The sequence below is a fragment of the Vulpes lagopus genome, chromosome 7 (genome assembly GCF_018345385.1).
Source record: "Vulpes lagopus strain Blue_001 chromosome 7, ASM1834538v1, whole genome shotgun sequence".
Classification (NCBI taxonomy): domain Eukaryota; kingdom Metazoa; phylum Chordata; class Mammalia; order Carnivora; family Canidae; genus Vulpes; species Vulpes lagopus.
Genome location: NC_054830.1, coordinates 50,136,984 through 50,152,331, shown reverse-complemented (window position 1 = coordinate 50,152,331; position 15,348 = coordinate 50,136,984). Strand labels below are relative to the sequence as shown.

Sequence of the window (15,348 nt, the reverse complement as noted above, 5' to 3'; positions counted from 1 at the left end):
TTTACCTTACTGGTGAGTTTTCTACTTTCATATGTTTTCCTGTTATTAATAAGCACCTTTTCTTTTCAACTTAAAGAATACCCTTTATCATTTCCCTTTTTTTCCCCAAAGATTATTTGAAAAAGAGAGAACAGAGATAAAGCACAGATTGGGGGGGAAGGGCAGAGGGAGAGGGAGAAGCAGACTCTCCACTGAGCAGAGAGCCCAACATAGGGCTTGATCCCAGGACCCTGAGATCATGACCTGAGCTAAAGGCAAATGCTTAACCAACTGAATGCCATCCAGACACCACCTGCTTTCACATTTCTTGTAAGGCAATCTTCTTTCACATTTCTTGTAAGGCAATCTTAGTGGTCATGAGTTCCATTCATTATTTGCTTGTTTGGAAAGCTCTCCTTCAATTCTGAATAACTTCCGTGGGTAGAGTACTCTTGGTTGGAAGTTTTTTTCTTTCATCACTTTGAGACATGTTTTTTATCTTGATTATAGTGGTCGTTTTACAGGGTATACCAATGCCAGAGCTCATTAGATTGTGCGGTTTATGAGCAATGAATGTCAATAATACCTCAAAGCTGCTCTTAAAATTTTATTTTGGAGTAGAAAGAAACAGACTGTTACTGCTATGCCAGAACTCAAAAACTATTGTTTCCATGAGCACTTTCTGAGGTATCTACTAGAGAATAAGCTTCAGACAACAAAAATGACTAGAAAGACATCAAATATAGTTAACTGTAGAGAACTAAGACTAAATGAGGGTTATAAGGCAGAGTATAGCTATATGCTCTGTTAAGGTATCAGGCAACTGTTTAAAAAGTGGGCATGGGGCTTTGGGTGGTTCACTTGGTTAAGGGTTGGACTCTTGATTTCAGCTTTTTTAGGTCATGATCTCAGGGTGGTGAGATCAAGCCCTGCATCAGGCTCTGTGCTCAGCAGAGTATGTTTGAAGTTCTCTCTCTCCCTCTCCCCCTCGCCCCACTTGCATGCTCTCTCTCAGTAAATAAATCTTTTTTTTTTTTTCTTTAAAGTGGTCACATGCAGAGCTGGAGATCTAGGATCTTTTTTTTTTTTATTTATGATAGTCACAGCAAGAGAGAGAGAGAGGCAGAGACACAGGCGGAGGGAGAAGCAGGCTCCATGCACCGGGAGCCTGATGTGGGATTCGATCCCGGGTCTCCAGGATCGCGCCCTGGGCCAAAGGCAGGCGCCAAACCGCTGCGCCACCCAGGGATCCCCGATCTAGGATCTTTTAATGTTGGTAACCATACACTAAACACCCTGCTCCTTCCCAAAAAAAAAAAAAAAAAAAAACCACCTATGGCAGAGAATGGGGAGAACACTGCAAACATTTTTTTAAATGTTTTGACTTATTGTATTGGCAGTAACTGAGACTGTTGAGTTATGAAATGAGATAAAATAATTATGTGGCAGTGAGCATCCCTAGCACCAGATTACAGTCTTGAAATATAGTTCCTCACTAAAAGAAACCCTAATTCTTGAACTGGCTGATCTTAGGTCTGAGGCAGGAAATGTACGAGATAAGCCTGGGACATTTTGTGATACCTCTAACAGAAATGATCAAAGACATACTTTGATATAGTTAAGTCAGAGGAGCCAATTTGAACACGTACTGCAGTTAGGTGTCAGAAAAATGAGAATAATTGCAGTGAACTGAAACCCATCAAATATGCTTAAAACCATGAGTTTATAAAGAGAATCAGGGTGGCTCAGTCATCTCCCTCCATCTCAGGTCATGATCCCAGGGTCTTAGGATCCCAGAGCAGCAGGTCTCTGCTTGTGCTCTTGTTCATTTTCTCAAACAAAATATTTTTAAAAATAAAAAATAACAGAATCATTCATCCTTGAAGAATGTGTCAAACATTTATCCTACATTTCCTATCTGGTCTGTACCCATGGGGAGCCAAATATTAATGAGGGAAATCTCCCCTGTCTAGATTATTCTATATAATAAATAACAAAGAAATGAATATTATATCACCATTTTGTAATGTCCAATGAATTAAGAGGCATAAATTGTTCATAGGTACTAATACCATAAAAAGACAACCTGATGTCATTTGTCTCCCAATGTAAGAATAATTTACTGCCTGTAGTGTTTTTTTAATATTTTTTAAAGATTTTATGTATTTATTCATGAGAGAGGCAGAGACACAGGCAGAGGGAGAAGCAGGGTCCCCATAGGGAGCCTTATACGATCGATCGATCGAGGAACTCTGGGATCACACCCTGAGCCAAAGGCTGAGGCTCAACCACTGAGCCACCCGGACATCCTACTGCCTGCAGTCTTAACAAAGAAGTCAAACTTGAGTCTGACCCAGTCTGGGATCCAGCTGACAATTTTTAGGAATTCAGAAGTCTGAGTGTGAAATAGCAAATCAGCCTGAGAGTCTGTAAGTCAGATGACTGGTCTTTCTTTAACAAAGAAATGGTAAGGGAAAAAAAAAAGATTAGGGGGAATCTATAAATAAGGAGATGTAAAAAAAATTTTTAAAATAAAAAATTGGGGATCCCTGGGTGGCTCAGCGGTTTGGCGCCTGCTTTCAGCCCAGGTCGTGATCCTGGAGACCTGGCATCGAGTCCCGCTTAGGGCTCCCTGCATGGAGCCTGCTTCTCCCTCTGCCTGTGTCTCTGCCTCTTTCTCTCTCTGTGTCTCTCATGAATAAATAAATAAATAAATAAAATCTTTAAAATAAAATTAAATTAAAAAATTTAAATGGTGAGACAGTATCTAGGGATGCATATTTGGGTGACAAAACTAAAGGGGAAAAAAAAGGAAGAAATCAGAAGTCAGGAAAATGTTGCCAAGGAAGAATGGCTATGACTCAGGTGGGACATAATGACAGGGCTTCCAGGGTAAATGGCAATTTGATATCTTGAACTGGTAGTGGTTACAAGAGTGCTTTAGAGTAGTACTTCATTAAACTTTGCATGTTTTTCTGAACCTGTGCTTTCTGTTCATATATTTTTTTAATGTTCTGTTTCTTAAAAAATTCCTGGGGAGTCCCTAACTCCTACTTTAAATGTATATTGCTGAAAAATACATGTACTGTTAGGACTCCTTGAAGGAGCATCATGGGGGCTAATCCTTAAAAAACAAAACAGTGGTCCTGCATAATCCTGTCCTGAGAATTGGAGGGGGATACACTGCAGCTTTGAGTCTGCAGAAGCAGGGCTTTGCTGCAGGGCTAAAGGGCAGTCACCCCAACCCTTTCCTCACAGATTGGCTGCAATGCCGTCAGTTGGGCCCCTGCTGTTGTGCCTGGAAGCCTTATAGACCAGCCATCGGGACAGAAGCCCAACTACATCAAGAAGTTTGCTTCAGGCGGCTGTGACAACCTCATCAAACTGTGGAAGTAAGTGGATGTGGTGGACTTACCTCAAGGGGACACTTCTTACCTTCTACCCTGCTACCTGCTGTGACTCAGCCACAGTCCTGAAGAAATGGGATCCCCTTCTTTTCCCCTCCTGCCTACAGAATACGGTTTTCAGTCTGTCAGAGGACATCCTTTAAAAACAACTTGGCCTTGCTCGAGTACTTTAATTCTTTACCTGATTCCCAATTCTTGGAGCCATTGGCTGTGGACAAACAGCATTTCATAGAATATTCTATAGCTGATGAACTGAGTAAAAATCTACAAGGTCAAGGAATGAAATAAAAAAGATGGAATAGCTTCTTGGCCCCTGCAGAGCCTATAGGGTGGGGGTACAATGGAGGTGTGGGAAACACACCTGGGCTGCTACCTGCTGCTGCATTTTCCCTTTCTGTCTCCTCTGTTAGGGAGGAGGAGGATGGCCAGTGGAAGGAGGAACAGAAACTAGAAGCGCACAGTGACTGGGTTCGAGATGTGGCCTGGGCCCCCTCCATTGGCTTGCCTACCAGCACCATCGCCAGTTGCTCCCAGGTCAGCTCAGATCCATGAGAGCTTCCCGTGTTGTTTAATCTCTGAGTAAGTCCCATCAACCATTACAGTCCCCCTAAGGTAAAGTCTAAAAAGGTAAGGGCAAGGCAACAGGCACCTCTGGACTAGGGCAAGTAGGACAGTGCTAGGAGCCAGGTCATCTTGTGGAGAAGGCTTGATCAGAAGGCACAAGTGGCTTACCTCCACTGAGCTATGAGTTGGGCCAACTCCGGACCAGTTTCCCCTCAGCATTATGCAGCTGGGGAAGAGCGCTGCCCAGGTGCATTCTGAGAGTGTTCCCAAGCAGGGACCAGGATAGTTGGAAGTCCTAGGATCTTGGGCTCACCTAGATCAGTCTTCACAGACAGATCACAAAGGAAAAACCAAGGACAAGCCTTAAATTATATGCTTAACTCCACCATAGACAAATGTTAGCCAGGCTTCACTTGAGCCTGTTATGTTTGGTTCTAAATTTGAGGACTTTTTACACTTGTCCCTTCTCATTCTCTGAGCTTGGTTTATAGACAGCCATACCCATTGGGTTGAGAAAATTAGAGCCAAAGGCAAAACGAGATGATTTGGCAGACATGAGGAAAACCTAGAGAACATTTTAGAGTTAGCCATATAAAGTTCATACCTGAAACCAGTATGAGCACAAGAACCTGGGAGACACAACCAATGTAAAATATGTTCCTGGGGTAAAGGGATAATGCTGGGCTGGAAATTGGCCATCACATCTGTGCACACCCAGGACGGTCTCGGCTGTGCATTTTGCTAAATCCCACCTCATTCCTGCAAAAGTCCAATATGGCTCTAAATAGAGAGGATATCCCCAGTTCAAGATCCTTGCCTTACCTTCCCTGATTCTAACCTGTCTTTTCCCAGGACGGTCGTGTGTTCATCTGGACTTGTGATGACACCTCAGGCAATACATGGTCACCCAAACTGTTGCACAAGTTCAATGATGTTGTGTGGCATGTGAGCTGGTCCATCACAGCCAATATCCTGGCTGTCTCGGGCGGAGACAATAAGGTACAGTCCATTTCCATGACATGGTGGTCAGGGCTTTGTTTGTCTTCACCCACTAAAAAGTGCAGTTGAATTCTCCATATAAGGTTAGGCTTGGAAGGAGCCTTAATGAAGACTGTTTTGAGCACATTTCTTAAATATATCATTAAATCTTACAATCCCCTGCCCTTCCCCCCTCCACCTGCTGTCCCGAGGTGGTTTGTCCCCCCTTTTGCAAATATGAAAGAAGCTGACAGTGGTAGTTAGACTTGCAGTGGGGCCACAAAGCTATTAGGTGGAAGAGTTTGTAATCAGGCCCAAGTTAAATCCAAACCCATTGCCCTGGTAGTCCATCACCGTCACCATTTTACCACCTTGTCTTCATAATGACATTCAATTAGCACTGCTCAAAAGTTAATAGATTAAAAAAAAATCCCATAAACAAAAGCATAAAGATTGAAGGTTTATGTCAGACACCAAAGAGGCATATTTCTAGAAATCTGTGTAATTCGTGGGTATTATTATTCACCCACTGTATACCTTTTCTGCACTATGAGCCATACAAAGGAAGAGACATGGAGACAAAGTGGCCACTGGAAAACAGTAAAACCAAAAGTAGCTCAGAACATTATAGCAACAAAGCAAATGCACTTGAAAAATCCTGACCACTTCATTGAACCCTGCCGTATAAAGTTAACAGATCCTCTGCCTAAGAGGAGAGGGGTCAGCTAGAGAGATGGCAGTGACTTGTTACCTCTTCCTTTCTGAAGGCAGCTTTTTTAATCATGACAAAATACATATAAAGTTCCCCCATCTTAGCCGTTTTTAAGTGTATAGTTCAGTAGTTTGGAGAACATTCACATTATTGTGCAGCATCACCACCATCCACCTCTAAACTGTTCGTCTTTCCCAGCTGAAACTCTGTCCTCACTGGACACTAACCCCCCACCCACCCCTATCCCTGGTAAGCACCATTCCTACTTCATGTCTCTGTGAATTTGCCCTAGGGACCTCCTGTAAGTGGAATCCTATAGTGTTCTCATCTTTGTTGTACCACGTGTCTGTTTCAAGACTGAATAATACTCTGTTCTACCACATTGTATTTATCCATACATATACATTGAGGGACCCTGGGGTGCTTCACCTTTGGCTCTTATCACTAATGCTGTGCACATGGGTGTACAAGTAACACACCTTTGAGACCCTCTGCAGGCAGTTTTTATCCAGGCTGGGGATACCTTTCATGTGTAGTGATTCCAGAAAGATCTAGCAGGCCCTGTCTCAAAGCCATAGAATTTTAGAGCTGGAGTGACCCTCAAAGAAAACTAGCCCTCTTTATTTCTAGTAAGTGCCTGAGCCAGGACTAGACCCCAGATTTGGTGGCGCCCAGAACAGGCCAACAGACCCTGACTTGACTGAGGAGCAGCCCTACTGTAGTGTTTACAAGGCAGTAGGGAGTGCCTGGTTGTACTTTCCATGTTTGCGGTCTGCTGTCATTATTCTTTTGTGCTTCTTGATCTTTATCAGCCTATTTCCTACAAGGAGCTCACCTCTATTGTTTGCATAGTATTTATTCCTTCACTAAAGGACTTGGTAGATTTTCAGTCTAGAGCATTCCGTGCAGTGCATCTGTAGTCAACAATCTGTCTCTAAAGCAGAAATTCTTGGGCAGCCCCGGTGGCTCAGCGGTTTAGCGCCACCTTCAGCCAAGGGCCTGATCCTGGAGACCCGGGATTGAGTCCCATGTCAGGCTCACTGCATGGAGCCTGCTTCTCCCTCTGCCTGTGTCTCTACCTTTCTCTCTGTGTCTCTCATGAATAAATAAATCTTTTTTTAAAAAAATAAATAAAGCAGAAATTCTTAAAATCTTTTTTTAATCAAATACATGTACATAGCTTAAGTAGTTTTTATTAGGTTATGATTTATTAATGTAGTTTCCTGATTTTCATTCTCCAGGAGGAAACCTTTTCGATGCTTAGCATTTCTTCTGCTGTTTACTTCAGTGTAGAAATAACATACTTACTCATCTGTCATCTTTCTCTAGCATACTTTTCAGACTTTAGTATTAAACTTGTTAAAACATAGATTGCCAAGCCCACCCCAGAGCTTCTGAATTTCAGCTGGGTGAGGACCCAAGAATTTGCGGTTTTCACAAGTTCTTGGTCCTGCAGATGTCTTGGTCTAGAGACCACGCTTTGAGAACCATTGTTCTCTTTCCCTGTATCCTCACAGAAGTTACAGCAACTTGGTTAAAACGACAACCCTGTTCACATTATTATTTATTACTACTATTACTGTTACTTTGTGTTACAGAATTATTTCCAACACTGTCCCCTCTCCACTGTTTTTATTTTTTAAGGTATTCTTTTTCCAGTTTTATTGAAATATATTAGACTTACATCATAAGTTGAAAGTGTATAGCATAATGGTTTGACCTACATATACTGTGAAATTATCACAGTAAGTTTAGTATCCATCATTTCATATAGGTACAATAAAAGAGAAAGCAAAAAAGTTTTTCCTTGTGATGAGAACTTCTCTCATCTCACAGTATTTAATCTCTCACAGTTTTCATATAGACCATATAGTGGTGTGAGCTATTGTCATCATTACATCCCTAGTACTTCCATGTCTTAGGACTGCAAGTGTGTACCTCGTGACCCTCCACCCCCAGCTCTGCTAACTACAAATCTGAACTCTTCTGTGATTGGTTTTGGATCTTTTCTGAGTGTTTTTGGTTTTGTTTTTAGACTCTACATATAAATGAGATATATAGTGTTGATCTTTCTCTTATTTCATTTAGCATAATGCCCTCAAAGTCCACGCATGTGGGCACCCTGGGTGACTCAGTGGTTTAGCGCCACCTTCAGCCCGGGGCGTGATCCTGGAGACCCGGGATCGAGTCCCACGTCGGGCTCCCTGCATGGAGCCTGCTTCTCCCTCTGCTTGTGTCTTTGCCTCTTTCTCTCTCTCTCTCTCTCTCTCTCCGTGTCTCTCATGAATGAATAAATAAAATCTTTAAAAATTAAAGTCCATGCATGTGGTCTCAAATATTTCATTTTTTGTGCCTGAATAATATTCCATTGGATATGGAATATCCATAACTTCTTTATCCATTTATCTGTCGGTAGACATTTAGGTTATTTCCATGTCTTGGCTATTATAAGTAATGGTACTGTGAAATAGAGGTGCAGATATTTCCAAGGTAGGGTTTTCATTTTCTTCAGATAAATATCTAGAAGTTGAATTGGTAGATCATATAGTAATATTTTTAATTTTTTGTGGATCCTCCATACTGTTTTCCATAGCAGCTGTGCACAAGAGTTCCCTTTTCCCCACATCCTTGCCAGTGCTTATGTTTTTATCTCTTTGATGATGGCCATTCTAACATGTGTGAAGTTGAAATCTTTCTTACTGTGGTTTTGATTTGCATTTCCCCAGTGATAAGTTATGTTGAGCACCTTTTCATGTACCTGTTGGCCTTTATAGATTCTTTTTTGGAGAAATATTCTATTCAGATCTTTTGCCCATTTTTTAATTTGATTATTTGACTTTCTGATATTGATTTCTAGGAGTTCTTTGGATATTTTGGATATGAACTCTTTATTTGATGTATTATTTGCAAACATTTTTTCACAACTGTTGACTGTTTTGCTGTGCGGAAGCTTTTTAGTTTAATGCTCTTTGCGTTAAACTTTATATTTTGTTGCTTGTGCTTTAGGTGTCCCACCCAAAAAATCATTGCCAAGATCCATACCAAAGAGCTTGTTTCTTGTATTTTCCTCTAGGACTTTCATGGTTTCAGGTCTTATATTTAGTTTTTGTGAGAAGTGTAAGATAAGGATCTGGTTTTATTCTTTTACATGAGAGTATCCAGTTTTATCCACCACCATTTATTAAAGAGACTGTCCTTTCTCCTTTGAGTATTCTTGGCTCCCTTGCCAAGTATTAGTTAACCATTTATGTTTGGGTTTATTTCGGAGCTTTCTGTTTATTTCTGATTCTGTTCCATTGATCTATTTGTCTGTTTTTATGCCAGTACCATACCGTTTTAGTTACTGTAGCTTTGTTGCTTAAAATCAAAAAGTATGATGCTTCTCACTTTGTTTTTCTCAGGATTGCTTTGGATATTTGGGGTCTTTTGGGGTTCCATATAAATTTTAGGACTCTCTACTTTTGTAAAAAAAAAAAAAAAAGGCCTTTTGAATCTTGATAGGAATTGCATTGAATCTATAGATGGCTTTTGTTACTACTGACCTTTTAACAATATGATTTCTTCTAATCTGTGAACAAGAAGCCTTTCCATTTATTTGTGCCTTCAGTTTCTTTTTATCCCTGACTTGTAGTTTGCAGAGTAGAGATCTTTCATCTCCTTGGCTAGGTTGATTTATAAGTATTTTGTTTTTGATGTTTTGCAAGGATCATTTTCTTTTTTAGATAATTTGTTCTTAGTGTATAGAAACACTACTGTTTTGTATGTTAATTTTGTACCCTCCAACTTTAATGAATTCATTGTTTAGATCTAAGTTTTTTGATGAGATCTTTAGGATTTTCTGTATATAAAATCTGTCATCTATAAATAGAAACAGTTTTAGTTTTTCCTTACCAGTTCTGATGCTTTTTTTTTTTTCTTGCCTGACTGCTCTGGCAAGGACTTCCCCTACTGTGTTGAAAAATACTGTATTAGCTGTGGGTTTATCACATATGGCCTTTAAAAGTTATTATAAACAGACGCTGAATTTTGTCAAATGCTTTTTCTGCATCTACTGAGTAGATAGGATTCTTCTTTTATTCTATTGTGAGGTATCACATTGATTGATGTACCTGTATTGAATCATCCTTGCATTCCAAGTATGACTCCTGTTTGATCATGGGAAATGATCCTTTTAATATACTGCCAAATTCACTTTGCTTCTATTTCATCAGGGTTATTTATAATTTTCTTTTCTGGCTTTGGTATTGGAGTAATGTTAGCCTCATGAGTGTGTGGGTGTGTTTCTTCTTTTATAATTCTTTTTGGAATATTTTGAGGATTGATATAAAATTACTAAATGGTTAAATTCACCAGTGAGGGCAGCGCAGGTAGCTTAGCGGTTTAGCGCCACCTTCAGCCCAGGGCCTGATCCTGGAGACCCGGGATCAAGTCCCACGTCGGGCTCCCTGCATGGAGCCTGCTTCTCCCTCTGCCTGTCTCTACCTCTCTCTCTGTCTCTCATGAATAAATAAATAAAATATTTACAAATAAATAAAAAAACCAGTGAAACCATCTATCTGGTCCTGGGCTTTTTTACACTAGGAGATTTTTGATTGATTCATTCTCCTTACTTATTTGGATTTCCTATTTCAGAAAAAATAGGAATTTTTATACTTTAATTTTTATAAAAGTAAAATTTTTTATTCAGATTTTCTGTTTCTTCCTGATTCAGTCCTTGGTAGTGTTCTAGATTTCTAAGAATCTGTCCATTATCTCTAGGGTGACCAGTTTGTTGGCACAGGTGTTTCATCATAGCGTCTTATTTTTCTTTGTATTTCTGTGATTATCAGTTGGAATGTCTCTTTTTTCATTTACAATTTTGTTTTGGATCCTCTTTTTTCTTTGGTTAGTTTAGCTAAATTTGTGTCAGTTTTATCTTGTCAAAGAACCAGCTCTTTTGGCTAATCTTTTTTTTTGTTTTTTTAATACTTATTTATTCATGAGAGACAGAGACACAGGCAGAGGGAGAAGCAGGCTCCATGCAGGGAGCCCGATGTTAGACTCGATCCCAGGACTCCGGAATCACGCCCTGGGCGGAAGGCAGGCACTAAACCGCTGAGCCACCCACGGGTCGATCCCTGGCTAATCTTTTCTTTTGTTTTCCTATTCTGTATTTCATTTATTTCTGCTCTGATAATTATTATTTCCTTGCTTCTGCTAGCTTTGGGTGAAGTTTGTTCTTTTTCTAATTCCTTAAGGCATAGAATTAGGTTATTTATGTGGGATGGGTCTTGCTTATTAATTTAGGCATTTATTCCTATAAACTTCTCCCCAAAAACTGCTTTTGCTGCATCCTATTAGTTTAGATATATTGTGTTTCTATTTTCATTTCAAAATAATTTCATTTCTTCTTTGATCCATTGGTGGTTCAAGAGAGTATTTAATTTGTGTGTGTTTGTGAATTTCTCTTTTCTCTTGTTACTGATTTCTAGTTTCATACCATTATAATTAGAGAAGATGCTTGGTTTGATTTCAGGTTGTTGTTTTTTTTTTTAATTTGTTAAGACTTGTTTTGTGGAGTGACATATCTGTTTGGATGATCTGTCCATTGTTGCTCTTTATTTCTCTGTTTAGTTGTTAGTTTTTGATTTATATAGTTAGAATTGTTACATCCTCTTGATGTGTTAACCCCTTTGTCTCTTTTTATTATTTTTAAAGTCTGTGTGATATTAACTATAGCTACCTCTTCTTTCTTTGTGGTTACCATTTGCTTCAAATAGATTTTTCCTTTCCTTCTTAGTCTCTGTCTTAAAGGCTAAAGGGAATCTCTTGCATGAATCATATTGATGGATCTTAGTTTTTGTATTCATTCAGCCATTTGTTGTCTTGTTTGGAGAGTTTAATACATCTGAAGTAATTATTAGTAAGGCCTTACACAATTGCCATTTTGTTTATTGTTTTCTGAATGTTCTGTTGATCCATTGTTAATTGTTTCTTATCCTTTTTTGTGTGTTTTGATGTCTTAAAGTGTCAGTATGCTTTGACTTGTCATGTTCTTTTGTCTAATACTTCAGGTTTTCCCTTGTGGGCTGTAAGGCTTACATAAAGCATCTTAACTTCAATAGAATTTCTAATCTTTACACTTTTACTTCTCTCCCTTACATTTTAGGTTAGTGATGTTAAAATTTACATATTTTATAATGTATAGCTATTAACAGTAGGTACAGTTATTTTTTACTACATTTTTTAACTTTTAAAGGAATTGTAAGTGTATTACACACCACCATCACCATATTACAGAATCCAACTTTATGTATTTATCATTACCAGTGAGTTTTATGCTGCCTTGTATAATGTTAATGAGCATCCTTTTACTTCTATTGAAAGAACTCCCTTTAGCTTTTCTCATAAGGCAAGTATAGTGGTGATGAGTTCCCTCAGTTTTTGTTGTAGAAAGTCCATCCCTTCTTCATTTCTGAAGGACACTTTTATTACTTGGTATTTTATTCTTGGTTAACAGGTTTTTTTGTTGTTGTTTGTTTGTTTGTTTTTAATATATCCCATTTTCTTCTGGCCTGAAAAGCTTCTGTTGAGAAATTTGCTCATAGTTTTATGGTGGTTCCCTTGTATGTAACTCTTTCTCTAGCTGCTTTTAAAATTCTTTGACTTTTCAGAGTTATAATGTATATGTCTTTGTAGCCCTGTTTGGAATTCAACCTATTTAGGCCTCCTGGATCTAGATGTCGGTTTCTCTCCCCAGGTTTGGGAAGTTTTCAGGCCTCATTGCTTGAAATATACTCTATGTCCCTTTCTCATCTTCTGGAATTCTCTTTAAGTGAATGTTGCTTTTCATTCCATCCCATTGCAGTCTTTACTGTTTTTCTGTTTCCGTTCCTCGGGGTAATTTCCAGTGTCCTGTCCTCCACGTTGCTGATTTCTTTCTTCTGTGTGGTCAATCCTGCTTTTGAAACTCTGCTAAATTTTTCAGTTATTGTGTTTTTTAGCTCTAGGGTTTCTGGTGGGTTTGTTTTTAATGGTGTCTATTTTTTTGAGCTTAATTTAGTTATACATGCTTATAATTCACTAAACTGAAGAGGATTATTCTGAATTCTTTGTCCTACAGTTCATAGATTTTCATTTCTTTAGAGCTTTATTAGTTTTCTTTAGTGATATATTACGTGGTTTTCTGTAATCCTCATGTTGGTATCCGTCTCCTCTTCTAGCCTTTGCAGGTTCACTGTGGCACTTTAATCAGTTTTTAAGTATTTGAGCTCTTAGGATAGGGGGTAGTCCCCTGACATGAAGAGCAAGTAGGACTGCTAGCTGTTAGTTCCCTCCCCAAGTGAGGCTAGAGGATCAGATTCTCTGGCTTGGCTTCCTACTCAGCAATAGATGAGTCTAGGAAATCAGAAAAAGACAACAGGGATGTATGTGGCATTTATATGAAAGTAAAATGGACATTTCTGTCATTTGGCCTAGAGAAGGGACATACCTACTCAGGAGAAAAGTAGCTCGTATTATTCCTCATATTAGCTTTCAAAGAATTAGAGACTCCATTTCTAAAAGTCTTGGCCCATGCCTGGTATTCATAATAGTTGCTCAGTAAGTGTCGACAGCACCTCGAAATCCCAAATCTGCTTGTACTGTACAAAGGGCCCGAAAGCCTGCTGAACAAATCCCCTGGATTTTTTTTTTTTTTTCTTCTCTGGCCTGATGGGGCAGCAGGACAGCACCCAGAGCTTACACAGCTTGTTTGGAGACCCAAACTAGGCAAGACTATAGACTGAACATCTGGTTAGGTGAGGAGGCCACTGGTTGTACTCTGTAGATGGGAAGCCAGGTGCTGTGTGCTGTATTCTAGTGCCACTGTAAGCAGGGTTGTTCAGCTTCTTCCCACATGCTTAGATACAAAATGTATTTCCCTGCCTTGGCACAGTGGGAGAAGCAACTGTAAGGCTACTAATACTTTTCTTGTGGTCTTAACTTCAAGCCAGTCTGTCCCCAAGTTTCCTGGTGAAATAAGGCCACTGGCTTTTGCTGTGAGGACCACCAGCTCTCCCCACCACCCCCGTCCCCCTCTCTGCTAGAATTGCAGGGTCATGCCACTTCCAGGTGGTAGAGTGAGCCCTTGCTGTCAGATGGTCTAGTGGGCCCACCTCTGCTACCTGGGCAGCCCAACTTGAGGGACCGCACAGATTTTCCTGAATAAGCTCTCTGGATACGAGGCCGTCCCCACTTAGTCACAATCACATTCCCAGTAGTTGAGCCCCACAAGTGTGCTTGCCATCCCCATGGGGCAGAATACAGAGTCTGGGCTCCTACAGATTGATGTCTTATAACACTGGATAACTGGATGTCCCCTCTGTGCTCTCTTCCTTCTGGGGGAGGAATCATAGGTTGGAGATATCCCACTTACTCTGGTACAGTATCTTGGTCTCTATGGTAGAGGGAGCTGCTTCAGCCTCGCTTTTGTCTTTTAGGATTCATTTACTGGTTTCTTGTTCATGAATAAGTTCTGTGAGAGGGGTGCTAAGTCAGGAACACCCTTTGTCATCATCTTGGTGGGGTCACTCTCCCTACACCTTCTTTCTTAATCTGTGTGGATTTTTGTAGACTCACAAGCTGTGAGTCATGGCCTTTGATGAGGCCCTGGGAAGGGGACAGCAGAGGGAGGGGTGCAGACCTGTTACAGGCTGTGTGTGTGCTGGCTTGCAGGTGACCCTGTGGAAGGAGTCCGTTGACGGACAGTGGGTGTGCATCAGTGATGTCAACAAGGGCCAGGGATCCGTGTCTGCTTCTGTCACAGAGGGCCAGCAGAACGAGCAGTGACAAGACAGGCAAGCCCAGCTCCTCACCTGCTGACTCCAGGACTGCCCTTTCCTAGACCAACTGACTAAATAGCTGGGAGGAACAGCTCCAACACGATTACTTTCCCAGGAGTAGTTACAAATGCAGCCAGATTGATCATCTGCCTTAACATGATTTGATATGGTTTGTAATTTACTGTCCTGCTGAAAGCATTCATGTTATGAGGAAAAAACTACAAATGATCTTCAGATCTATTATTTTAAAATATTTTTGGCCATTTTTATGTACCTTTTGGGTTCAGGCATTATTTGGGGGGGTTTTGTTTCCAAAATAGTTAAATAAATTCATATTGCTTATAATTCTTCCTGCATTACCCTAACCCTTCCCTAAAACACTTATTTTTATTCTTGTTGCAATGTCAGTATACTAGAACAAGGTTCACCAAGACCCAGGTTCCTGTAGCACCCTCCCACCCCCATGCACACAAAGGTGGTCTGTCTTTGTAACATCCTCTTGATTCCAGTTATACTGAAGGCACCATATAGAGTGACGTGAAAGGAACACCAGATGTGGACTTCAGTGACGGGGACTGTATCGTCTGAGCACACATCCTCTTCTGGAAAATGGGAATAAAAGTCTGCCTTACAGAGAAGATGCAGATGAACTAATGCATGTGGGTGACCCAGAAGATGCCATGCCAGTGCAGTGCAAGGCAGGATTAACCAAATACCAGTAGTTAAGAGAGGCTCAGGAAGTGGGCACACTTTGTTCATGTTATGGACCATGCCAGTTGAAGGAGGAGCTGCTGGAGACCATGGTTCTGGTCCTCATCAAGCCTGAACCAGGTATCACCTCGTAGCAGAGGCTCCGAGACCCTCACCTGAATCACAACAGCAGCTACCATTTACTGAGACTTACTGC

The 15,348-nt window shown here is 40.4% G+C and overlaps 1 protein-coding gene across 1 annotated transcript in view; it reads left to right on the top strand.

Moving 5' to 3' along the window:
* Nucleotides 1-14,786, top strand: part of SEC13 (SEC13 homolog, nuclear pore and COPII coat complex component) — a 33,954-nt gene extending 19,168 nt beyond the window's left edge. The window contains exons 6-9 of the mRNA XM_041763008.1: nt 3,238-3,371; nt 3,797-3,920; nt 4,803-4,949; nt 14,335-14,786. Coding sequence (XP_041618942.1) covers nt 3,238-3,371; nt 3,797-3,920; nt 4,803-4,949; nt 14,335-14,448 — 519 coding nt within the window. The 3' untranslated portion in view covers nt 14,449-14,786. The remainder of the gene's footprint in view (nt 1-3,237; nt 3,372-3,796; nt 3,921-4,802; nt 4,950-14,334) is intronic.
* The last annotated feature ends 562 nt before the right edge of the window (nt 14,787-15,348 follow it).